Source organism: Salvelinus fontinalis, chromosome 5 (assembly GCF_029448725.1).
Source record: "Salvelinus fontinalis isolate EN_2023a chromosome 5, ASM2944872v1, whole genome shotgun sequence".
NCBI classification, from domain to species: Eukaryota; Metazoa; Chordata; class Actinopteri; order Salmoniformes; family Salmonidae; genus Salvelinus; species Salvelinus fontinalis.
This window is the reverse complement of record NC_074669.1, coordinates 9810332-9836088: the sequence shown is the minus strand read 5'-3', so window position 1 is coordinate 9836088 and position 25757 is coordinate 9810332. Positions and strand designations below refer to the sequence as shown.

At 41.9% G+C, this 25757-nt stretch overlaps 2 protein-coding genes and 1 pseudogene across 5 annotated transcripts in view; 2 read left to right on the top strand and 1 right to left on the bottom strand.

Annotated features, from left to right (window-relative positions):
- Positions 1 to 489: 489 nt before the first annotated feature.
- Positions 490 to 18989, top strand: cdhr5b (cadherin-related family member 5b). Of its 2 annotated transcripts, XM_055922347.1 has the most exons (15): positions 490 to 719; positions 7684 to 7859; positions 8071 to 8121; positions 8673 to 8762; positions 9043 to 9129; positions 9247 to 9345; positions 9499 to 9675; positions 9859 to 9949; positions 10143 to 10240; positions 10652 to 10858; positions 11162 to 11275; positions 11434 to 11500; positions 11713 to 11919; positions 15597 to 15772; positions 16168 to 18989. In XM_055922347.1, the coding sequence occupies exons 1-15, from the start codon at positions 629 to 631 to the stop codon at positions 16735 to 16737; spliced, it is 2301 nt and encodes a 766-aa protein (XP_055778322.1). In that variant the 5' UTR covers positions 490 to 628; the 3' UTR covers positions 16738 to 18989. The 2 variants fall into 2 exon arrangements, with proteins under 2 accessions (XP_055778322.1, XP_055778323.1); XM_055922348.1 differs by lacking the exon at positions 11713 to 11919 and having other exon boundaries at positions 491 to 719; positions 16168 to 18988.
- LOC129856314 (U7 small nuclear RNA) lies at positions 14650 to 14708 on the top strand (annotated as a pseudogene).
- A 686-nt stretch (positions 18990 to 19675) lies between the features above and the next one.
- The window catches only part of LOC129855069 (cathepsin D-like), a 35703-nt gene continuing 29621 nt past the window's right edge, over positions 19676 to 25757 (bottom strand). For all 3 annotated transcript variants that reach the window (XM_055922356.1, XM_055922355.1, XM_055922357.1), the window contains exons 7-9: positions 21312 to 21456; positions 20943 to 21041; positions 19676 to 20559 (exon numbers count right to left, since the gene is read on the bottom strand). In XM_055922356.1, coding sequence (XP_055778331.1) covers positions 20413 to 20559; positions 20943 to 21041; positions 21312 to 21456 — 391 coding nt within the window. In that variant the 3' untranslated portion in view covers positions 19676 to 20412. The remainder of the gene's footprint in view (positions 20560 to 20942; positions 21042 to 21311; positions 21457 to 25757) is intronic.

Sequence of the window (25757 nt, the reverse complement as noted above, 5' to 3'; positions counted from 1 at the left end):
TGTTGCTAGTGACAAAAGGCCACCACACATTCCTGTTTTCATTGTCATTCAGACCCGGTGGCCGAGTAGTTCCATAATAGAAAATATGACAAATATATCAAATCATTTTTACATGGGCTTAAGCCTCCAAGTTTAGGGAGGTCATCATGCCTCACATGATTTCTTCTTACAGGTTATTCACTATACTTTACAACAGCTGTGTTCTATTCTCTGGACACTATAGCTTATAGGACAAAAAGGTCCATCCCTTTCTCCCATACTGCCCTCAAAACAGATAACGTGCAATTTCTCATATAATGATCAGACAAATAGATCTCATCTCAACCTCAAAAACAGATCCGCTTTCATGTAGGAGTGAAACACGAGTCGTGTGGCTCTTATTATTGTATGATTTCTCCACAACAGATTTGTATCTTTATGAGGGTGGAAAGTCCACCAGAGACATGCTCCTCTCCTCTGATCATAAAACAGCAGATACGCCTTATAGTCACAAAGGTGGAGACTAAAGTCAGTCCTCTCTCCTCAGGCCATATAGTCACTGCTTTATGCGGACAAGTACAAGTCGGTACAAAAGCCCTGCTATTCCTACCTTATTTCATTAGGATTGATCGGACAATTGAACAGGGCAATGGAGAAGAAATATCCACACTTTACTTTGAGGACCTTGTTGAGCTTTCTGCTTGTGTTTTTGCTTCACAGATCAACTGAAGCGCAACAGAGTAAGTATTTCGAAACTGAAATTATTATTGGACATTGACAGGGACACAGCTTCAGGGTCTGCAGCTTTTGAAATATGTTAAAGATTGGTTGTCCAATGACTTTTTTACACTTCGAATTTGGAATTCTAATTTTGGAATTGGAATTTGTTCCAAATAAACAGTTCTGATAAAAATATAGCATTTTCTCAGTCCTTAAACCAATGAAACTAAGACTATATATGTATTACCTGTATTTTCTTGTTATTTAATTACACAAACCGTAAGGCTATCCACTTGGCACAAACTGGTTGTTTCAACGTAATTTGCCAATTGTGACGTGGAATCTACGTGGGAAATACATTGGATTTGAAAAAAGTTATCAACGTAAACTGGTGTTTTGAGGGTAAAATTTCAACCACAGGATTATGTCATCCCGGTAACGAATTTTCAACATAGACAAACCTTGTATAAAATATGTTGAATTTGTACATTGGAAACAACATCTGATCTTCAACACAATATCCACTGTAGTTGATCTATCTACAGCTATCCCGAGTTTTAACCAAGTTTTAACCCATCCAGAGTTGTAGCCAAGCACGGCTTAGCTTTGATATTTGTTACTGACTATAACCAACGTGCTATCATGAGAATGATTGTTGAGAAATCTTAACTTAATAGATTCACTGTTGCTATCAAAGTCATTCCAAAGGCTAGATTCAACAGAGGGACTGAGCTCCCTGCCATCCAGGACCTCTATACCAGGTGGTGTCAGAGGAAGGCCCAAAAAATGGTCAAATACTCCATCACCCAAGTCACAGTCTGTTCTCTCTGCTACCGCACGGCAAGCCGTACTGGAGCGTCAAGTCTGGGACCAAAAGACTCCTGAACAGTTTCTACCCCAAAGCCATAAGACTTTTGAACAGTTAATTAAACGGCTACCCAGACTTTCTGCTTTTCACCCCTACCTACATGTACATAGTACTTCAATCACTTAACCAAACCTACATGTACATTTTAACTTTCATGAATCACCCCAACTACCTCGTACCCCAGTACACTGACTCAGTACCGATACTCCTTGTGTATAGCCTGTATATAGCCTCATTATTGTTCTTTTATTGTGTTAATGTTTTCTTTTTATCTGTTTGTACATTTTCTATTTTTTAACTGCATTGTTGGGAAAGGGCTTGTACGTAAGCATTTCACAGTAAAGTCTACACTTGTCGTATTTGGCGCATTTGATTTTGAACAGAGCAGATGAAGTGTAACCATACTTTATCAATCACATACAGTATTTGGGAAGTCATCAACAGCTATTGTTTAAATTCAGCCCAGGATTAAACTAAAAATAGACAATGCATATTGGTGTCAAGCATTGGTTGATTTCATAATAAATATGTTGGATCTCCATCTCAACCAAAAATGTATGTTAAAGAATATAATTAAATCAATCCAACTGTATTTAAAGTACATTTAAAGTTTGATTTGATGTAGTCCTATTCTTTAACTTATATTTTTGGTTAAAATGAAGACAACATTTCAGTTATTATCTTGTAGACAAACTGGAATAAAAGGCAGACAGTGTCACAGAGAGAGCTATCCAAGCAGAAGAAACAACTCCTTCAAATGTTGATATTTGGTTGCATTGACAACCAAACACAATTCAGTATCACTTTTTTAAAAGTATTTATTTCACCTTAATTTAACCAGGTAGGCTAGTTGAGAACAAGTTCTCATTTGCAACTGTGACCTGGCCAAGATAAAGCAAAGCAGTTCGACACATTCAACAACACAGAGTTACAAATGGAATAAACAAACATACAATCAATAGTACAGTAGAAAAGTCTATATACAGCATGTGCAAATGAGGTAGGATAAGAGAGGCAAGGCAATAAATAGGCCATGGTGGCGAAGTAATTACAATATAGCAATTAAACACTGAAATGGTAGAATGTGCAGAAGATGAATGTGCAAGTAAAGATACTGGGGTGCAAAGGAGAAAGATAAATAAATAAATACAGTATGGGGATGAGGTAGTTGGATGGGCTGTTTAAAGATGAGCTATGTACAGGTGCAGTGATATGTGAGCTGCTCTGACAGCTGGTGCTTAAAGCTAGTGATGGAGGTAAGAGTCTCCAGCTTCAGTGATTTTTGCAGTTCGTTCCAGTTATTGGCAGCAGAGAACTGGAAGGAGAGAACTGGCTTTGGGGGTGACCAGTGAGATATACCTGCTGGAGCGCGTGCTACGGGTGGGTGCTGCTATGGTGACCAGTGAGCTGAGATAAGGCGGGGCTTTACCTAGCAGAGACTTGTAGATGACCTGGAGCCAGTGGGTTTGGCGACGAATATGAAGCGAGGGCCAGCCAACGAGAGCGTACAGGTCGCAGTGGTGGGTAGTATATGGGCTTTGGTGACAAAACGGATGGCACTGTGATAGACTGTATCCAATTTGTTGAGTAGAGTGTTGGAGGCTATTTTGTAAATGACATCGTCAAAGTCGAGGATCGGTAAGATGGTCAGTTTTACGAGGGTACGTTTGGCAGCATGAGTGAAAGGATGTTTTGTTGCAAAATAGGAAGCCGATTCTAGATTTAATTTTGGATTGGAGATGCTTAATGTGAGTCTGGAAGGAAAGTTTACAGTCTAACCAGACACCTAGGAATTTGTAGTTGTCCACATATTCTATGTCAGAACCGTCCAGAGTAGTGATGCTGGACGGGCGGGCAGGTGCGGGCAGCGATCGGTTGAAGAGCATGCATTTAGTTTTACTTACATTACAGATCAGTTGTAGGCCACGGAAGGAGTGTTGTATGGCATTGAAGCTAGTCTAGAGGTTAGTTAACACAGTGTCCAAAGAAGGGCCAGAGGTATACAGAATGGTGTCGTCTGCGTAGAGGTGGATCAAAGAATCACCAGCAGCAAGAGCAACATCATTGATGTATACAGAGAAGCGAGTCGGCCCAAGAATTGAACCCTGTGGCACCCCCATAGAGACTGCCAGAGGTCCGGACAACAGGCCCTCCGATTTGACACACTGAACTCTGTCAGAGAAGTAGTTGGTGAACCAGGCGAGGCAATCATTTGAGAAACCAAGGCTGTTGAGTCTGCCAATAAGAATGTTGTGATTGACAGAGTCAAAAGCCTTAACCAGGTCAATGAATACGGCTGCACAGTAATGTCTCTTATCGATGGCGGTTATGATATTGTTTAGGACCTTGGGCGTGGCTGAGTTGCACCCATGACCAGCTCTGAAACCAGATTGCATAGCGGAGAAGGTACGGTGGGATTCGAAATGGTCGGTAATCTGTTTGTTAACCTGGCATTCGAATACCTTAGAAAGGCAGGATAGAATAGATATAGGTCTGTAGCAGTTTGGGTCTAGAGTGTCTCCCCCTTTGAAGAGGGGGGTGACCGTGGTAGCTTTCCAATATTTGGGAATCTCAGACGATACGAAAGAGGTTGAACAGGCTAGTAATAGGGGTTGCAACAATTTCGGCAGATAATTTTAGGAAGAGAGTGTCCAGATTGTCTAGCCCGGCTGATTTGTAGGGGTCCAGATTTTGCAGCTCTTTCAGAACATCAGCTATCTGGATTTAGGTGAAGGAGAAGTGGGGGAGGTTTGGGTGAGTTACTGTCGGGGGGTGGAGGGCTGTTGATTGGGGTAGTGGTAGCCAGGTGGAAAGCATGGCCAGCCGTAGAAAAATGCTTATTGAAATTCTCAATTATAGTGGATTTATCGGTGGTGACAGTGTTTCCTAGCCTCAGTGCAGTGGGCAGCTGGGAGGAGGTGCCCCTATTCTCCATGGACTTTACAGTGTCCCAGAACTTTTTTGAGTTGTGCTACAGGATGTAAATTTCAGCTTGAAAAAGCTAGCCTTAGCTTTCATAACTGCCTGTGTATATTTGTTCTTAATAACCTGAAAAGTTGCATATCTTGGGGGCTGTTCGATGCTAATGCAGAATGCCATAGGATGTTTTTGTGCTGGTCAAGGGCAGTCAAGTCTGGAGAGAACCAAGGGCTATATCTGTTCCTGTTTTTTTTTTTTTTTTAATGGGGCATGCTTATTTAAGATGGTGAGGAGGGCACTTTTAAAGAATAACCAGGCATCCTCTACTGACAGGATGAGGTCAATATCCTTCTAGGATACCCGGGCCAGGTCGAAGTGTTTTAGGGAGCGTTTGACAGTGATGAGGGGTGGTTGTTTGACCACAGACCCATTACGGATTCAGGCAGAGGCAGTGATCGCTGAGATCTTGGTTGAAAACAGCAGAGGTGTATTTGGAGGGCAAGTTGGTTAGGATGATATCTATGAGGGTGCCTGTGTTTACGGATTTGCGGTTGTACCTGATGGGTTCATTGATAATTTGTGTGAGATTGAGGGCATCAAGCTTAGGTTACAGGATGGCCGGGGTGTTAACATGTCCCAGTTTAGGTCACCTAGCAGCACGAGCTCTGAAGATAGATGGGGGGCAATCAATTCACATATGGAGTCCAGGGCATAGCTGGGGGCAGAGGGTGGTTTATAGCAAGCGGCAACGGTGAGAGACTTGTTTCTGGAAAGATGGATTTTTAAAAGTAGAAGTTCGAATTGTTTGTGTACAGACCTGGATAGTATGACAGAACTCTGCGGGCTATCTCTGCAGTAGATTGCAACCCCGCCCCCTTTGGCAGTTCTATCTTGTCGGAAAATGTTATAGTTAGGGATGGCGAGTTCAGGGTTTTTGGTGGACTTCCTAAGCCAGGATTAAGACACAGCTAGGATATCCGGGTTGGCAGAGTTTGCTAAAGCAGTGAATAAAACAAACTTAGGGAGGAGGCTTCTACTGTTAACATGCATGAAACCAAGGCTTTTACAGTTACAGAAGTCAACAACTGAGAGCACCTGGTGAGTAGGAGTGGAGCTAGGCACTGCAAGGCCTGGATTAACCTCTACATCACCAGAGGAACAGAGGAGGAGTAGGATGAGGGTACGGCTAAAGGCTATCAGGACTGGTCGTCTAGTGCGTTCAGAGCAGAGAGTAAAAGGAGCAGGTTTCTGGGCGTGAGAGAATAGATTCAAGGCATAATGTACAGACAGAGGTATGGTAGGATGTGAGTATATTGGAGGTAAACCTAGGCATTGAGTAATGATGAGAGAGATATTGTCTCTAGAGATGTTTAAACCAGGTGATGTCACTGCATATGTGGGAGGTGGAACTAAATGGTAGGTTAAGGCATATTGAGCAGGGCTAGAGGCTCTACAGTGAAATAAAGCAATAATCACTAACCAGGACAGTAATGGACAAGGCATATTGATATTAGGGAGAGGCATGCGTAGCCGGGTGATCAATAGGGGTCCAGTGAGTGGTTGGGCTGGCTAGAGACACGGCGATTCAGACAGCTAGCAGGCCGGGGCTAGCAAGCTAGCAGACTGGGGCTAGCAAGCTAGCAGAAGGGTCTTAGAGGGACGTCTTGATGGAGGAAAGTCTGTTTTAGCCTCCGCGTGCGGTGACGTCGATAGACCAGTCGTGGATGGATTAGTAGGGTTCCGAGTAGCAGAGGGGTCCAAGTCCAATTGGCAAAATAGGTATAGTTGCCCAAGAAATTGTCCGATGGATCTATACAGCTAACAGTCAAATATGCTCTAGACAGCCAGCAGGCTGCGGCTAGCAGCTAGTGGACCGCGGCTAGCGGATGGGCATTCAGGGGACGTCGCGATGTAGAGGCCAGTTGAGTACCCCCTCGAGCAGATTACGTCATTGTCCAGTCGTGAAGGATCGGCGGGGTTCCGTGCCCCGTACCGGCAGTAGAAGGTGTCCGGTTATTGTAGCCCACTAGTGGCTGATGGGCCTCTTTAGCTAGCCGGGAGAAGGGGCCTAGCATGGGCTAGCTCCAGGCTAATTGGTGCTTGTTCCGGGACCGACGTTAGCCAGTAGTCACTCAGATAGCAGCTAGCTAGCGATGATCCATGTTCAGAGCTTACGGTAGGAATCCGGGGATATGGAGAGAAAATAGGTCCGGTATGCTCTGGTTTGAGTCGGGTTGTACAAACTGGCAAGAACTTTCTGAGCTAAAGGTTAGCTGATGACCGCTAGCAGTGGTTAGCTGACTACTAGCTAGAAGCTAGTGAGCTGGCTAGCTTCTGTTGGGGGATTCCGGGTTCGAGGTGAATAAAAATACTTTACAAAAAAACAGATCCGCACCATATTGGGTGAGGCGGGTTGCAGGAGAGTGTTTTGAGGTTGAGGTTTAGAGGTTTTACTGCTACGTCATCTTGGATTCAGGATTTTTGCAATACATTAAATAGCCTTTTAACTTTTCTACAGGTTAACAAATTATATGTTGGATTCATGTCTCCATCTCAACCTAAAATAAAAGTTAAATACATAAAATAATAGGATTAAGCCAGTGGCCCAGATCTAACTATCCAAGCAGTAGATAAATCTCCTTTAAATGTTGATTTTTGGTTGCGTTGTCAACCAAACACAATTCAATATTACTTTTGTAAGGCAGTAAATAGCCTAATGTTAAGGATATCTCACAAACTAATGTAATAGTATTTATTCAACCTTAAAATGAGTAACACGTCCATGGCCACATGTTGAGGTTACCGTAATGTAACTATAAATGTCTTCCTATGTAATCATAGAAAGCATGCTTGTTCAGGGTCGCAGGTCTGTGGAAATCTTCACAATTGCTGTAATAACCTGCACAGAATCTCGAACAGCATTGATCACTTACAATATGTACTTTAATGTAACACATTAAGTTGTTTTATGAATACAAAAGATCTGACATTGCATTACCATTTGAACTTTGTTGTGCTTTTAAATGGTTGAAAGTGCTGTGATAACACATTGAGACAGTGGGATAATATCCATAGAGTTCAAACACATTTTGCTTGAATGATACTTTCATTGAAAACAGACAATTATTTTATTTTATGTTACATCATTTGGGTAGTGTTCATTCATTGTTATGTGTGTTTTCTCTCTTCCATTGCAGTATGCTCCAGGCCTGGGGCTACGCCTCCCACTATTAAAGAGAACAACGCTGTTGGGGCTGTTGTGACCACAATCACCACAGAAGAAGGAGTGACCCTAACTATTGCCAGTAATCCTGCAGACTCTTTCGGTCTGAGTGGCAATGATCTTACAGCGGTAAAAGTTTTGGACTATGAGGTATGTTCTCACTATTTAGCATAAATATGTTTTCATTCTTGGATCTAGATTAAGCTAAGAAAGGCACATGCGTTGTTGGGTACACTTAATTCCCTTGGCTCTGCTGGTGCCTTTTCCACATTAATTAGCCCCTTTCTTGCAGTTGATTATGCATATAGTCAATTGTATAATACAGATGAGACGTTGATGTGTAATTTTGTTTATTTCACAGACTAAAACGTCTTTCACCGTTGACCTTCTTTGTAAAAAAGGTGACCAATTTGTAAGTGCACTTTCTTGTACTTTTAATCATCGATATGTTATGGGAGTGGCTACAGTATGGGCAAGCTGGACCAATAAATAAATAATTTAGAAAAGTAATTACAATAAAAAGTAGTGCCCATAATACAATGATCAGCATTATAATAAAAATAATTTGGATTTGAGAGTCATTCAGTCATAACTGGGGGTTTTGGCTACACACTTGTGTATGGTCATTTTATGGAGTAGACATACATATCAACTGTACATTTAGTTTACTATCAAAGTGTAAATGGAGAAATATTCCAAACTGCATTCCATGACATTTTCACGTGTAAATAGCACTTGATTCCGATTATACAGTATACCTGTAGTGCTCAAGGGACAACACTCCTTTAGAGCAAAATTACTTATAAAAGATATATTCAAAGCTACTGTGACCTTTTTTGAGGTAAAACGCTTAAATATTGTTAGATTTATAACAGATGGCATGCAATATTAAACCTGAGTTAAACCTAGTTTTACTTGTATACCTCTATGGAGTCAGTAATTCAAATCTGATCTTCATTCCAGCTTACTCTAATAGTAGTGGTACTTATTGAGAATGTGAATGACAACACGCCAGTATTTGAAAAAAGCCAGTACACTCTCAATGTCGATGAGGTGAGTGCATATTTCTTTCTCAGTTAGTGTACCTCATTATCAGTCATAGGGCAGTTAGATCACGTTTTTAGCTAGTCAGTCAAACAGTGAAGCAGATAAACAGTCTAGCAGTTGGTATACTAGCCATGAGTGCTTTACCATATTTCTAGAATCCTGTTAAGGTTTCATGGTAGAAAGTCTGATTCCATTTACTCTATTCTATATATAAAAAATATGTAAAAAAATACTCATAGGACAGTGACAGAAATAAATACTGTATGTGCTATTTTCTTTGGACCAGTTGTCACCTATAGGCAAAAGTGTCGGTGCAATTGTAGCAACAGATGCAGATAAGGATCGACTCTATTACAGCCTAGTGCCAGATACAGTAAGTCTCCATCCTCATCCTGTCTAAATATGAGAGCGAATACTAAAAGAAAAAATGCTCCTCCCAGCCATACATAACTTATCTTAAGTAAAATAACGTCCTTTTAAATTCTCACAGGAGGGTTTTAAACTACAAGAAAACAGCCCAAATATACTAGTGCAACAAGTTCTTGACTATGACGCAGTGAAAAGTGTGACACTTATATTATCTGCTCAGGTGAGTGCTTGTTCTGTTTTTATAGTTCTTGTAATGAAAGTGATTGATTGTTTGGGGCCGTGGAATAATAAACTGTATTGGTTGAAACCATCATCTATTTGACGGCATCCAAGCTTTAGATCTTCACCGAGTCCTTTGTTGTGTTTTTTTTAGGATACCCCCACATCCACACCACCTTCATTCACTGCCACAGCCACTATCCAGGTCAACATCTTGGACATTGACAACCGTCCACCATGGTTCCAGCCCTGCACAGAAACCACAGTTGACAAGTCCAAAATCTGCCTCAGCTCTGGATATACAGGAACAGTCAACCTAACAGAGCAAGAGGTGCGTCCACCATCCTCTCCTCTCACAAAACAACAACGTTGTTAGAATCTTATAATACATCTGACTAATATTCACAATCTACTCAGTACAGCTAGCCATCATTATGTGTTTAGCTTAGCCCATGATTTAAATATTATTAACAGTATCCACAGTAAGTAATGCAAAGTCTCATTTACGTCCCAGGTTGGTGCATTGCCATTGCTGCCAGGTCCGGTGCATGCCATTGATGGTGACAAAGGCTTAAATGTGCCGATAATTTACAGATTTCCAACCGGTAAGCATCATGAATATTCAAAATTTTACATGTAAGTACTCTCAGAAATATCACGATCATTGATACTGACAGACTCGGCTATCATTCACAGAGCAACTATCTCACCTATAGGCCTGGCCAACAACACATTTCTTCTCCAATGAAAATACCTCTACTAACAGGGCTCTCACGTTTCTTTTTTTCTCTTTTTAAGGGTCTGAATCTGGCTTTTTTCAGATCAATCAAAACACTGGGGACATCACCATGTCGAAAGCGGCGGATGTAGCGGGTCCACTGACCTTAACAGTTTTGGTAATTAAAAGTGAATCCATAATGTCCATATAGACCTCTGCCAATCATATAGTCTATACACGCATAGAAAAAAAGGTGCCATCTAGAATTGAAAAGGGTTTTTCAGTTGTCCCCATAGGAGAACCCTTTGAAGAACTCCTTTTGGTTCCAGGTGGAACCCTTTTGGATTCCCTGTAGAACCCATTTCACAGAGGGTTCTACATGGAACCCAAAATAGTTCTACCTCAAACCTAAAAGGGTTCTCCTATGGGGACAGAAGCAGAACCCTTTTGGAACCCTTTTTTCCTAAGAGTGTAGTTAATAACCTCTTATTGCAATTAATATAATTATGCAGTTGACATCACAAGATTATGTTTTTGCGGCACAGATACAATCATTGATAGCAAATGTTAACGCGGTTTTTATTCTCAGGCTTTACAGACGTCCAACAAAGACCAGTACGCGACCACAACGGTCACTATCGTTGTTGTGAAAAAGAGTGTGAACCCGCCGCAGTTTGAGAGGATGGAGTATGAGGGCTTCATCTCTGCAGACGCGGGCGTAGACAGCATGGTTCTGGAGAGCAAAGCCTCCAACAGGCCACTCAGGGTCCAGGCCAAGGACACAGACTTTGCTGATGTAAGGTCTATCGGTCTATTTCCTTGTGTCGGTAGCAGTGAAAACATATTGCACATGTAAAGTACAGATCTCTGACAAAAGGTTGCAATTAATGTGTGACTTTGATATTTATTGGAGATATTTATTATTATTATTATTATTTTTATTATTTTTTATAGAGACCCCAAATATGCTACAGATGATATTGATATTGATCACACTAACTCTAAATATGATCTTTAGTTATCTTACATTTCCCATTTCAGGAACCTTATTGCATGGTTCCCCTATCTAACATTATGGCTAACCAATCCTTCTCTACAGGGCGTCAACCCTGATGTGAGATATGAGGTTCAGGGAAGCAATGAATTCTCCATTACCCAGCAAGGCTTCATCCTCATGACTAAAAACGTTATGCCAGGCACTGTTTCCTTGAATGTGAGTGTGTTCTGTTCCCTTTAAGCCAAAACAACAACCTACAAATAAACTGGAGTAAACTCTACTGTAGGTAGTTTATCTGTATAACTTTTTGAGGATTTTTTTTGTTTATCTTGTACTTAGACTTTCAATGTGTAACTTTTTGTTTGTTTGCTCAGTTGCATGCCATCGACTCATCCAATGCAGAATCAACAACAGCATCTCTCAAGGTGGAGGTCATGCCAGGTAAAACACATTAATGTAGCTAATATACTTACATAGTTATAAATAACGCTGGTTGCCCATTACCCTCCCTGCTCTCCATTAATTACACGCAAATCACGTGCTATTGCGTGCCCTATGTCATTCTCCATGCTGTGCTATTAATAACCCTGGTGAGGGACAGGGATGGGGAGGGGGTCCATGCTGAACAGCTGCTGACACTGCTCTCCTCCCAGGGATTACAACCGTGGCCCCAACCACCACTGACATGGCCACCACTGTTATGGCCACAACTGACATGGCCACCACTGACATGGCCACAACTGACATGGCCACCACTGTTATGGCCACAACTGACATGGCCACCACTGTTATGGCCACAACTGACATGGCCACCACTGACATGGCTACTGCCACCCATGCCGCCATCAACTCCACAACAGGTACCCACATGGAAAAATACTACAGTTTACTGTAGAATATTATAGTATTTACAATAGAATTCTCTAGTAAACTGTAGTAAATGGTAGTATACTGTAGAATACTATACTCCACACTGTAGTATCCCTCGATCATGTCTAGTACTTACTTTAGAATCTTGTAGTATACTGTAGAATATTATACTACACACTGTAGTATCCCCCTTGATTGTGTAGCGCTTACTTTATAATTTAGTAGTATATTGGAGAATGCTATAGTAAATACTACAGTATTATCCATATTTAAACACTGTAGTACTAAAGTCAAGTAAATAATGCAAAATCACTACAGTGTCTGAAAAAACACTATCGTTTTTAACTTTAGCAATACTACAGTATTTAATTTGCATACACCCCACTCATTCCTATCCACCATATCCCAATTTGTGCCCCCCATGAGTGAGAAACCAACATGCCACATATTGTGTTCCCTACAGGTTACACTGAAACACCTCTGTCCATCATGCTCCAGATGTCAGACTGATATAAACTCAACCTCACATTCCACACAACAGCAACATACCTCACTTATACACACAACATAACCCTGATTAACATGTGCCCTATCCCCAACCCTTACCCTAATCCGGGTTCGGATCCTCCCCCTCCCCTCCCACTTACTAAACATTACTGACTATTGGCATCTACAAACAGTTCTTTACACTTTTACCTTTCTAAACTCTGCTACTATTTTAACTCTTCTCCCACAAACTACTTTTAACTCATCTCATTGGCACTCTTCTTTCCTTTATTAACAAAAATAAATAAATATATAATATATAAATACAATAAAAAATGTTTGAATTTATATATTAATTAAATGTTTTTTTTGCAAAACGATATGCATTCAGTGGCCAGTTTATTAGGTACACCTCCCCGTTCATTAAAATGGTTCACTCCTACAGACAGCGAGTCACGTGGCAGACGGGCATCGAGGCATTCAGTTACTGTTCGATTGAAAGTTAGAATAGGAAAAATGAGTGACCTAAGCGACTTTGAGCTTGGTATGATCGTCTGTGCCAGGCGCACCGGATCCAGCATCTAAGAAACGGCCAGCCTCCTGGGCTTTTCACACACAACAGTGTCTAGGGTTTACCGAGAATGGTGTGACAAACAAAAAACATCCAGTCAGCGGCAGTCCTGTGGGCGCAAAAACAGCTCGTTGATGAGAGGTCAAAGAAGAATGGCAAAAATTGTACAAGCTAACAGGCGGGTCACAAACTAGCAAATAACGGCGCAGTACAACAGGAGTGTGCAGAACGTCATCTCGGGAATGCACAACTTGTCGGTCCTTGTCACGGATGGGCTATTGCAGCAGACAACCACACCGGGTTTCACTTCCATCAGCTAAAAACAAGAAGAAGCGGCTCCAGTGGACACGCGATCACCAACACTGGACAACTGAAGAGCGGAAAAACTTTGCCTGGTCCGACAAATCCTGGTTCCTGTTGTGGCATGATTATGGCAGAGTCATCAGCCTATTCCTGACTGAAAATATTTGGCATCAAATCCTCAAAAAGTTATACAGCTGCACCATCGAGAGCATCCTGACTGGTTGCATCGCCGCCTGGTATGGCAACTGCTTAACAGCTTCTACCACCAAGCCATGAGACTACTGAACAGCTAATCAAATGGCTACCCGGACTATTTGCATTGACCCCCCCCCCCCCTAGTACCGCACATTGACTCGGTACTGGTAACCTTAACCTTTATTTAACTAAATTCCCAATCTGGCCCTCAAACCATCATGGTCACCTAATAATCCCCAGTTTACAATTGGCTCATTCATCCCCCTCCTCTCCCCTGTAACTATTCCCCAGGTCGTTGCTGCAAATGAGAACGTGTTCTCAGTCAACTTACCTGGTAAAATAACGGTAAAATAAAAAATAAAATAAAATAACCAAGTCAGTTAAGAACAAATTTCTATTTTACAATGACTGCCTACACCGGCCAAACCTGGAAGACGCTGGGCCAATTGTGCACCGCCCTATGGGACTCCCAATCACTGCCAGTAGAACCAGGGTGTCTGTAATGACGCCTCTAGCCTTAGACTGCTGCGCCACTCGGGAGCCCTATTTATTGTTGCTCTTTGATTTTTTACTTTCGTTTATTTAGTAAATATTTTTCTTAACTCGTATTTTTCTTAAAACTGCATTGTTGGTTAACGGCTTGTAAGTAAGCATTTCATGTTAAGGTTTTCAGCGAATGTGACAAAGAAAATTTTATTTGTATTTATTTTGAGAGTCAGGATTTAGCGTAAGAAGCATGAGTCCACGGCCCCACCCTGCCTGGTGTCAACGGTACAGGCTGGTGGCGGTGTTGTAATGGTGTGGGGAACGTTTCCCTGGCACACATTAGGTCCCTTGATACCAATTGAGTAACGATTCCATGTCAAGCTGTTCTGGAGGAAAAGGTGGGTCTGACCCAGAACTAAATTGGTGTACCTAATAAACTCCCCTCTACCCACCCAATGCACCCTTAATAACAAGCCTTGAGTTAAACACATCCTCCCTCCTTGCCCTCTGACTGCCTTGCCTCCCCCTCTCATCCCATGAAATGACATGGATAGAAAAGACTAGAATCTCTGAACTATCCAATCAGGCTCCAGTCCTCCCTACCTACTTACAGGTTATAGAAAAGAGCAGAAACTCTGAACTATCCATTCAGACTCCTCCAGTCCTACCTACCTACATGTAATGGAAAAATCCTCTTTTTGTATTTGTCCAGTAGGTTTTCTCATGGAGAAAGCCCCCACTTCTATGTCAAAGATAATCAAATAAAAATGCTGTAGTAAATACTACAGAAATGTCCTCAAGAACACTACAGTAATTACTACAGTATACCACAATAATGTCCTCAAGAACACTACAGTAATTACTACAGTATACTACAATAATGTCCTCAAGAACACTACAGTAATTACTACAGTATACTACAATAATGTCCTCAAGAACACTACAGTAATTACTACAGTATACTACAATAATGTCCTCAAGAACACTACAGTAATTATTACAGTATACTACAATAATGTCTGCAAAAACACTACAGTAATTACTACAGTGAATACTATAGTATATAAATATAGCAATACTACAGTACTTATACCATAATATACTATAGTATTTTTTCATGTGGGTATCCCCTAACCACCCTTCTTTTTCTCTCAGGAGACTCCAAACACAACCTCACTGATAATGCCTATTGCTGCTGCCTATGCTTCTTTAACAAGGTCACACACAGTCCTTTCGCTTGGCTTGTCAACACCTCCCAAAAGCCATTCACTGATTGTAAACCAATGTCCAAAGGGTGCAAACCTGCGCTTACCCAAGCTTGCTGAAATTATACTCACACATAACGTTAGAGGTATTTCTTTGGACATTCCTGTGGTTATTGTTAAACCCCTTCCCTAACCCCCCTTTTGAAGGTGTTTTAGGGGGGAGTGGGCCATAGAGATGCATATATACAATATTATACAATATTTTACCATATTTGATTAGTCTCTAGAAAGAACGTTTTCCCCGACCAAGATGGCTGTCCTGTAGACATGTTGGCTGGATGCCAATGTCCATTCTTGTGTTCTATTTATTTCTGTGAGGGTCGGCATGTTTTAAATATTGTGTTTGACCTTGGCCCTACAGAAGGGGTTCTTGGGGCCCCAAGTGGGTATGGTCCTGGGGACATGGCTGCCCTGGGTGCTAGCCTGGCTGTGTTACTGGTCATCTCTATGGTCGTCATCGGCCTGCTCATCTTCCGCATCCAGAAGGGCAAGACAGATTGGAGGAAGCTGTCAGAGGCCAACATCTTCCGTAGCTCTGTGAGTTCATTCTACACTGCAAGAAGAAATAGCAATGCAAAGCTTTTAAAAGCAACACTCAGAAAAAAAGGTGCTATCTTGAACCTAAAAGGGTTATTCAACTGTCCCCATATGATAACCCTTTGAAGAACCCTTTTTGGGTCCAGGTAGAACCCTTTTGAGTTCCATGTAGAACCCTTACCACAGAGGGTTCTACATGGAAACTAAAAGGGTTCTATCTGGAAACAAAAATAGTTTTACCTGGAAACAAAAAGGGTCATCCTATGTGGACAGCTAAAAACCATTTTGAAGTGTAGTAATCAATTGATGGCAAAAAAATATATATTTGTGTTAAAGATTTTTGCTCTGCCTCCCTAAATGCAGTCTGTTCTGACTGGTACATTGCTTTTTTACAGCTTGGGAAAGGTCCCGGGGGACTCAAGAACGGGGTGCAGTACACCAACGAGGGCTTCCAGAATGATGGGGACACTAACAGCGTGGGATCCAAAGGCCCAGAGGAGATGGATGGGAAACGGTCCATCGGGAATGGAGTAACCTCCAGAGCTGTGGAGGAGACTGTCATGAAGGTCTCGGCTCCACTGTACTCCAACCTCCTGCTTGACACCGGCAGCCTTGCAGGGTCTGACAAGGCTGACAGCGAGAAGGAGGTGAAGCCCATCCTGACCAAGGAGAGGCGCGTGGAGGAGGGCTACAAGTCAGTCTGGTTCAAAGAGGACATCGACCCCAATGCCAAGGAGGAAGTGGTCATCATACCTGACAATGGGGAGCGGGAAGGTGATGACGATGATGATGATGATGATGATGAGGAAGAGGAGGAGGGGTTTAGAGAGGAGGAAGAAGAAGAATATGACAACTCGTCACCACAGACCCCAAAGGTGTTGTTCTCTGATGCTGATATGGATGATGGCCGTGGGGTGAGGTTTGAGGATTCTGAGAATGAAAAAATCCAGACGTCTGACCTGTGAGGAGTATGGGGGTAGGCCTGCACTGGATTTAGCTTGCCTTGTCTGTTTGGGTGGGTGAGGTTTTCTTTTTTCGTTCAGTTGTGCCGGGTAAGCTAAATCTTGCGCAACTGGGGCCCCATTTATACTGTAATTGTTGTGTAAATTCCACACTAAATATCTGTGTGCGCCATTTCTGAAAATAATACGTACGTCTAAAAATATTGAGATTTCTAAACTTGGCACATGCCCTACATACACATTTTTACCGTTATAATTCAGACCTGTCGTTAAACTGTGCACACATGAACAAGCATTCTAACTCTGTCAGAAAAAGTCCCTTCATTCACCTTTTATAGTGACAATAACGCCCTTTATTTGCTGTATAATTTGGAACTGTTGGAATTAGGCCATGTAGGTTTCTGAAACAAAGAGTAATGGCAAATTTGATCACATTTTGTAGAGGTGTGAGCAGAATATTTTAGTCTTTTACAGTGACTTTTTCAAACTTAACATTCATGCTGCCTATAGTGAGTGCCAAACACTTTATTGATTGTATATTCAAAACAATTTTACTTTGACAGTATGGGTATAGGCTACAGTATTGCTGTGCAATAGGAGCGTGACATCATAGCCTATTTAAGCCTATACCAAAACAGGAGATAGAAACACAATAATCGATTGATACACAAGATATTGAACAACAATTAGTCTTTTGCATAAAACTGTGGGCTGTAGCATTTTACTTAAAACTACTGGTCTATTTACTGTGTTGGCAGCCTGTTTTAATCTTTTGCAGTAACTTATGCTGTATTTAGCAAAGGACTGTGACAATTTCTGAACAAGAAAACAATGGTAAATTGTTGTGGACCAGTCAGCAGAACGTTTGATTTCAACAATGTTTAACATTGACTTTCCCCCCAACCTAATATGCTGGACTGCCCGGGAAGGCGAGGCATTTATTCTGCAATGGTTATGAAAATAAAATAAATAGGAATAGATTCCTATGTCTAATCATTCAACAAATATTAACAGAAATGGCTTCATCTTGTTATGATGTTTTTTTGAATAGGTGTGTCATAATAGCAACCATTTGCACAAAATACTTATGCCGTGTTCACATGCTAGTCAGAACTAGAAAACTAGCACATTTTTGACTTGCTAACTGGTTGTAGTTATACACGTGTCGCGTTCAACCTGTTAGCAAGTCAGACATTTCTGAGTTTCCTAGTTCCAATGAGCACATGGACATGGCATTACTGGTCTGCTTGCAATACAATACTTCAACCACTAGACAATGTGTGTGCGTGCGCATGGCGTAAAGTTTGCGTGGAGGGACATTCTCAAGTTACGGGGTATATTTTGTATCTACGCAACATTTATAAATGAGGCCTCTGAAGTACTGTACTGTATGTGAAAGAAAGAAATGCTTTTTTCTGCACCAGGATCCCACCTGTCTGAAGCATCACATCAACCTTTTACTGCAGTGGGCTGAATCAGGGTCACACAGAGTGTTTCTTGGTAGTCTTAAACAAATCTACTTTGAAACAAAGTATACACTTCACACACATGGTTATGGGCTTAAAAAAAGAAGACACTTGTACCATGTCAGATATAGAGTTGAAATGTATTCCATTTTGAGCATCCCAATATTACACTTTATATACATCACAGCAGATTGAAATATAACAAAACCGGTTGACATAGAAACACTGTATTTTCAACAGGTTTTTTAAAATTATGTTTATTAATTATGACATTTTGAAAAATATGAATAACATTTCACCCATGAGGCCACTAGTCATATGACTGCAGGAATGAGGTTTTAGACTACTATTTTATTGGACAACATGTTAAAACTTCTGCTGCTTCTCATCAATCCTGGAAACATTTAGTCCTGCCATACTTGCTCTATGCTCTACAGTAGAAGCCATTATTAATCATGTGGAGCTTTGACCCTGGTATACATCGGAGTCATGCTTCCTTGTTGCTTACCGAAACTCTGCTGTTCACTAATCAGTAACTCACTTTATTGCTTGATACAGTACTATTAGAAAATGTGTTATCATACACAAAAACAAACAGAAAAAAATAACATAAAGTGCAATGTTTACTCATTTTGTTTTCCCGTTGTTCGGGTCAGATCATTCATGGCTTGAACTTAAGCTTCAACTTTCTTGTATCTTTGTAAATAATGGATGTTAAAAATAAAATTATTTATGTAATAATAAAGAACTCAAGTATGATTTGACAAACCAAATATCGAATAATCATGTCTCACATGAGTTTGATGATACAGACACTTGAATGTAAGAACGTGGCAGTACAGATGCTGATAGCAACAAGTCCTCCATTGTTAGTGCTTGTTTATGATAAGGCCCTGGTTACCAGCAGCCAGGGGCTGTAAAGAGCAATAGACTGATGCAAACAAGTGCACTTTGTACTCTAATAAAATCATAATCCATGTACAATAATCATAGATGTTCTATATTTATGATAGTGAGTACATTTTAACCCATGACATACCAGGGGAGAACAAGTCAATCCAATCCATCACAGGGACTGAATAAAAATGTTAGCTATTTGTCACTGCAGTATTTGTGTCGAATTACCAAAATAATGTTGTGCCTAACGACCCCACACGTATTCATGTATCAGCAATATCAGTATTATCTTAATACTTAATGTCAAATTCCAAATCTGAATAGGAAGTAATATCCTCATAACATTGAATAATACACATGTATAAATGTACGCAGGAAGAAAAGCATGTAGAGGGCATGCTGAGTCCATATAGATGGGGATGTGCTGAAGTGATTCAAAAGTCAAAGGAAAGCACATTCATTTCCTCATGGCAACAGCAAAACCATAACAAATTGTGATAAACATCACTGTTGGTGCAACTTCACGACTACACCCAATCAGCTGCCATTACTCTGAAATAACACGACATGCACACAAATGCCAAATAACTGGGAGTTAAGTCTTTATTTGATTAATTCATCTCTTTACACACAAAAAGATCAAATAGAGGTCATGTTTAAATAGGGAGATTAACCAGGGAAATGAACACAGGAAAATGCACCCACTTACTCATAAAACAAACAAAACTTTGAATGCTGTGAAAATGATTTATGATACAAATGCTATCAGTATGAGAGAAGTTAATTGTCTGCTTATCCTCCTTTTCAAGGACAAATATCATTTTACAAAGTTTGTTATTCTAAAATAATCATTTTAAATCTATGAAAGCACGAGAGACTGAAAAATAGCTTCTATCTCAAGGGCATCAGACTGTTAAACAGCCATCACTAACACAGAGAGGCTGCTGCCAACATACAGACTTGAAATCATGGATCACTAGTCACATTAATGATGCCACATTAATGATGTTTACATATCTTGCATTACTCATCCCATATGTATATACTGTATTTTATAGCATCAGATGTTTAAGCATTACTCATCCCATATGTATATACTGTATTTTATAGCATCAGATGTTTTAGCATTACTCATCCCATATGTATATACTGTATTTTATACAGGTGTTTTAGCATTACACTCTTTTCAACATTACTTCACTGGGCAGGGCTATCTAGAAGGTTTGGATTAAATGCAAAGGACGGATGCAGAAGACACATTTCGGTTGAATGTATTCAGTTGTGCCACTGACGAGGTATCCACTTCCCCTTCCTCTTATATTGCTTTGGCAAATCCCACCCTATCGTTGTCCCGGTCAAAGACTGTGTAGTAAGCTCCAATGAAGATATCTCCCAGGGTCCAGCCAGGGAAGCTTGAGGGGAAAAATCCTAAAAGGCAGACTTTCTTGCCCTTCGTAGTCCACTGCGTACACACACACACACACACACACACACACACACACACACACACACACACACACACACACACACACACACACACACACACACACACACACACACACACACACACACACACACACACACACACACACACACACAGTTAAAAAGGTAAGAAGGAGCACCAGCGACATCTACAGATATACTAACACGGTTTCTATTCTAACAGCCTGTATAATGATGCTACATTATTACACTGTATATTTCCATATGCCTTTTACTTTCCGAGACTCTGACTATGCTAACATTACATTGCAGTATCATATGATATACATGATATATATACAGTAAATATATAGTGCATTTAGTTCTTTACAAACTGCCTGATACGCTATATACTGTACATACCCTGAGAATATACTGTTCTCCAGTCAGAGGGTAGACCTTTCCACTGACAGTGAAGGAGACACTGGGGAGGGAGGACACTTTCTCACAGTCAACCGTGTACTGTGAAACAAGTAACAGATAGTGTTTAACAACAGTAAAACCACCCTCTCACAGCTAACATGCTTCAATGTCAACAGAATCGCTAGAGAGTTGTGAAATGGCTATTCGAGGACCTATTTAGCTTCATGATTACAATTCTATTCACCCTCTTTGGTTTGGTAGATACCAGGAGGATATACTCGTCGGTTGGTATGCATTTTCTAAAGAAAAGGATGAGGAAGATACTGTAGAGAGAAGAGATTCTAGTTTCTGTCATCTGTCATGTTCTACCTTTCCACGGTTCCAGGGCACAGCTCCTACAGCCTTCTGCAGAGCACTGATCTCATCATAGGGACCTAGGATCAGGGAGGTGCCAGTGTCCACCACGGCCTCACAGCCACCTTTACACAGCTTGACATCCTCTCCAACGCTCAAACTGCCAAAGACACCCAAATATTTAGTTAGAGAAATATACTGAACAAAAATATAAACGCAACATGCAACAATTTCAACAATTTTACTGAGTTACAGTTCATTTAAGGAAATCAGTCAATTGAAATAAATGAATTAGACCTTAATCTATGGATTTCACATGACTGAACAGGAACGCAGCCATGGGTGGGCCTGGAAGGGCATAGGTCCACCCACAGGGGAGCCAGGCCCAGCCAATCAAAATAAGTTTTTCCCCACAAAAGGGCTTTATTACAGACAGAAATACTCCTCAGTTTGATCAGCTGTCCGGTTGGCTGATCTCAGACGATGCTGCAGGTGAAGAAGCCGGATGTGGAGGTCCTAGGCTGACATTGTTACACGTGGTCTGCGGTTGTGAGGCCAGTTGGACATACTGCCAAATTCTATAAAATGACGTTGGAGGCGGCTTATGATAGAGAAATTAAAATTAAATTATCTGGCAACAGCTCTAGTGGACATTCCTGCAATCAGCATGCCAATGGCATGCTCCCTCAAAACTTGGGACATCTGTGGCATTGTGTTGTGGGGAAAAAATGCACATTTTAGAGTGGCCTTTCATTGTTCCCAACACAAGGTGCACCTGAGTAATGATCATGCAGTTTAATCAGCTTCTTGATATGCCACACCTGTCAGGTGGATGGATTATCTTGGCAAAGGTAACATTTTCACCAACAGGGATGTAAACAAATTTGTGCCCAACATTTTTGAGAAATACGCTTTTTTGTGCGTGTGAAAAAATTCTGGGACCTCTGATTTCAGTTCATGAAACTGTCCTGTGTGAATTTAAGTATGCTCTCTCTAATTCTTTCTTTCTCTCTCTCGGAGGACCTGAGCCCTAGGACCATGCCTCAGGACTACCTGGCCTGATGACTCCTTGCTGTGCCCAGTCCACCTGGCCGTGCTGTTGCTCCAGTTTCAACTGTTCAACTGTTTCAACTGTTCTATGGAACCCTGACCTGTTCACCGGACGTGCTACCTGTCCCAGACCTGCTGTTTTCAACTCTCTAGAGACAGCAGGAGCGGTAGAGATACTCTGAATGATTGGCTATGAAAGCCAACTGACATTTACTCCTGAGGTGCTGACCTGTTGCACCCTCGACAACCACTGTGATTATTATTATTTGACCCTGCTGGTCATCTATGAACATTTTAACATCTTGGCCATGTTCTATTATAATCTCCACCTGTCACAGCCAGAAGAGGACTGACCACCCCTCACAGCCTGGTTCCTCTCTAGGTTTCTTCCTAGGTTCTGGCCTTTCTAGGGAGTTTTTCCTAGCCACCGTGCTTCTACACCTGCATTGCTTTCTGTTTGGGGTTTTAGGCTGGGTTTCTGTACAGCACTTTGAGATATCAGCTGATGTAAGAAGGGGTTTATAAATCAATTTGATTTGATTTGATTTCGATTTCTGCAATTAAACTGAACGTCTTTACTTCAGATCAACACAAACTTACTCATCCAATCCTCACCTCCGTACATTCGAAATGTGCCTGACACATTCTCAAAGCAACAGTATTCAATACTCAACTGAGGTACGAAACCATATTACTGAACACAGCATCCCACCAACCCTACCCACTCTAGTTCACATAGTCATTAAGCTACGAGGGAGGAGCTATGACCCGTTGGGGTCTCCCAGTGTTCAGAAGTGCAGCTGATGGCAGGGGAACTGCAGGCATTTGAGGCCTGACTGGTGGAAGGGCCCTGAACTGAGCCTGGTGTAGGGTTGGAGGTGCATGAGACCCTTGATCTTGCTCATGCCCATAGTGAGTTGTGGACAGACAGATCAGGAAAGTATACCCCACAGGCAAGTTGACCGTTCTGATGTGATTTGCATGCCAGCGGAATCCATCAGGAAGTTGGAATGTTGCAAGCCCTAGCTGTCGTTCCACTTTCAGGGGCTTGGACCAAAATGAGGAGAGCTTGTTCCGATAGTTGTCAGTCCTGATCTGCACGCAGTCCTGGGCCTTCAGGCTTAGTTTTATCACTCTGTGAGACGTGTCATAACGTTGTTTCATCCGTTGCTGTGCTGCTCCAACATAGGCTTGCCTTGCTGCAGCAGGCTTGTTCTTTTGTTTTGGGCAGAGACAGTCCAAAGGGAGTTTCAGTTCCCTACCAATCATCAGGGAGGCAGGAGACACCCCAGTGGTGGAGTGCTTGGTAACCCTGATGTGGAGTAGTATAAGGCACACCTGCCCGCCCATCCAGCATCACTACTCTGGACGGTTCTGACATAGAATATGTGGAAAACTACAAATACCTAGGTGTCTGGTTAGACTCTCCTTCCAGACTCACATTAAGCATCTCCAATACAAAATTAAATCTAGAATCGGCTTCCTATTTTGCAACAAAGCATCCTTCACTCATGCTGCCAAACATACCCTCGTAAAACTGACCATCCTACCGATCCTCGACTTCGGCAATATCATTTACAAAATAGCCTCCAACACTCTACTCTACAAATTGGATGCAGTCTATCACAGTGGCATCCGATTTGTCACCGATTTGTCACCAAAATATACTACCCACCACTGCGACCTGTACGCTTTGGTTGGCTGGCCCTCGCTTCATATTCGTCGCCAAACCCACTGGCTCCAGGTCATCTATAAGTCTTTGCTAGGTAAAGCCCCGCCTTATCTCAGCTCACTGGTCACCATAGCAGCACCCACCCGTAGCACGTGCTCCAGAAGGTATATTTCACTGGTCACCCCCAAAGCCAATTCCCCCTTCGGCAGCCTCTCCTTCCAGTTCTCTGCTGCCAATGACTGGAACGAACTGCAAAATCACTGAAGCCGGAGACATATCTCCCTCACTAGCTTCAAGCACCAGCTGTCAGAGTAGCTCACAGATCACTGCACCTGTACATAGCCCATCTGTAAAAAGCCCATCCAACTACCTCATCTCCATACTGTATTTATTTGATTTATTTTGCTCCTTTGCACTCCAGTATCTTTACTTGCACACTCATCTTCTGCACATTTATCACTCCAGTTTAATTGCTATTTTGTATTGTTTTAGCCACTATGGCCTATTCATTGTCTTACCTCCCTTATCCTACCTCTTTTGCACACACTGCATATAGACTTTTTTTTTAATGTATTTTTGTATTATTGACTGTATGTTTGTTATTCCATGTGTAACTATGTGTTGTTGTTTGTGTCGCACTGCTTTGCTTTATTTACTGCCGAGGCATTACAGGGGACAATCGTTTGTGTTGATGTGTCACAGTGGGCCAGTGTTGGTGTCGATGTAAGCTGCACCTTGAGCTCCTGCACAGCATCCCGACAGTCCTGAGTCCATGTCTATGGTGCATTTTTTTTCAGAAGCCGTCAAAGAGGAGCAGTTGTTCACGGCCCTGAGGTCCATGTGTGATCGATGTGAAATGGCTAGCTAGTTAGCGGTGGCGCGCGCTAATAGCGTTTCAATCGGTGATGTCACTCGCTAATGAGGACCTTGAAGTAGTTGTTCCCCTTGCTCTGCAAGGGCCGCGGCTTTTGTGGAGCGAGGGGAACAACTACTTCAAGGTTCTCAGAGCGAGTGACGTCATTGATTGAAACGCTATTAGTGTGCACCACCGCTAACTAGCTAGCCATTTCACATCGGTTACACATACAGATCCAAAGATCGCCATTTTTCTTGGCCACAACGACCAGGTTTGAGACCCATGGCGAGGTGTCAAGGAGGTTGTCAAGTCCCTTGTCAATGGGCTCCCGAAGGGTCAGCGGAACCCTCCACAATGGCTGGATTACTGGCTTGACCTCTTTGTTGACTGTGGACAAAACCTCTGAGGTGACCTGGCCCCTCAAACAGTTGTGAGTACTCCATAGGCACTGGTGCAGGCAACGTAAAACTGGCTGGCCGGTGTGGTTTTGTTGTTGTAACAGACTGGCAGTGAGACAGTTCCAATGATTGAGATCGGTGTGTGGTTGTAGCTGTAGAGGGATACTGCTGGTCTCTGCAGTGGAACATGTGAGAAGAATTAGTCATAAGTGGCTTTGTTCAAAAGTGACATATTTGCTTCAGTGTCAGTCACCAGTGAGGTTTTAACACCCTCGATGTAGCAGTCACATTGCTTGGCCGCAACTGAGTCATCATGTACAGAGTTAATGGAGACTGGTGAACTTCGACATCTGCATTGCTTGTTGTTTGTTAGGCTGGGTTTCTCTACAGCACTTTGTGATATCTGCTGATGTAAAAGGGGATTTATGAATACATTTAATTGATTGATTGATCTTCTCGATGCTGTCCTGCCACTGCTGAATTAT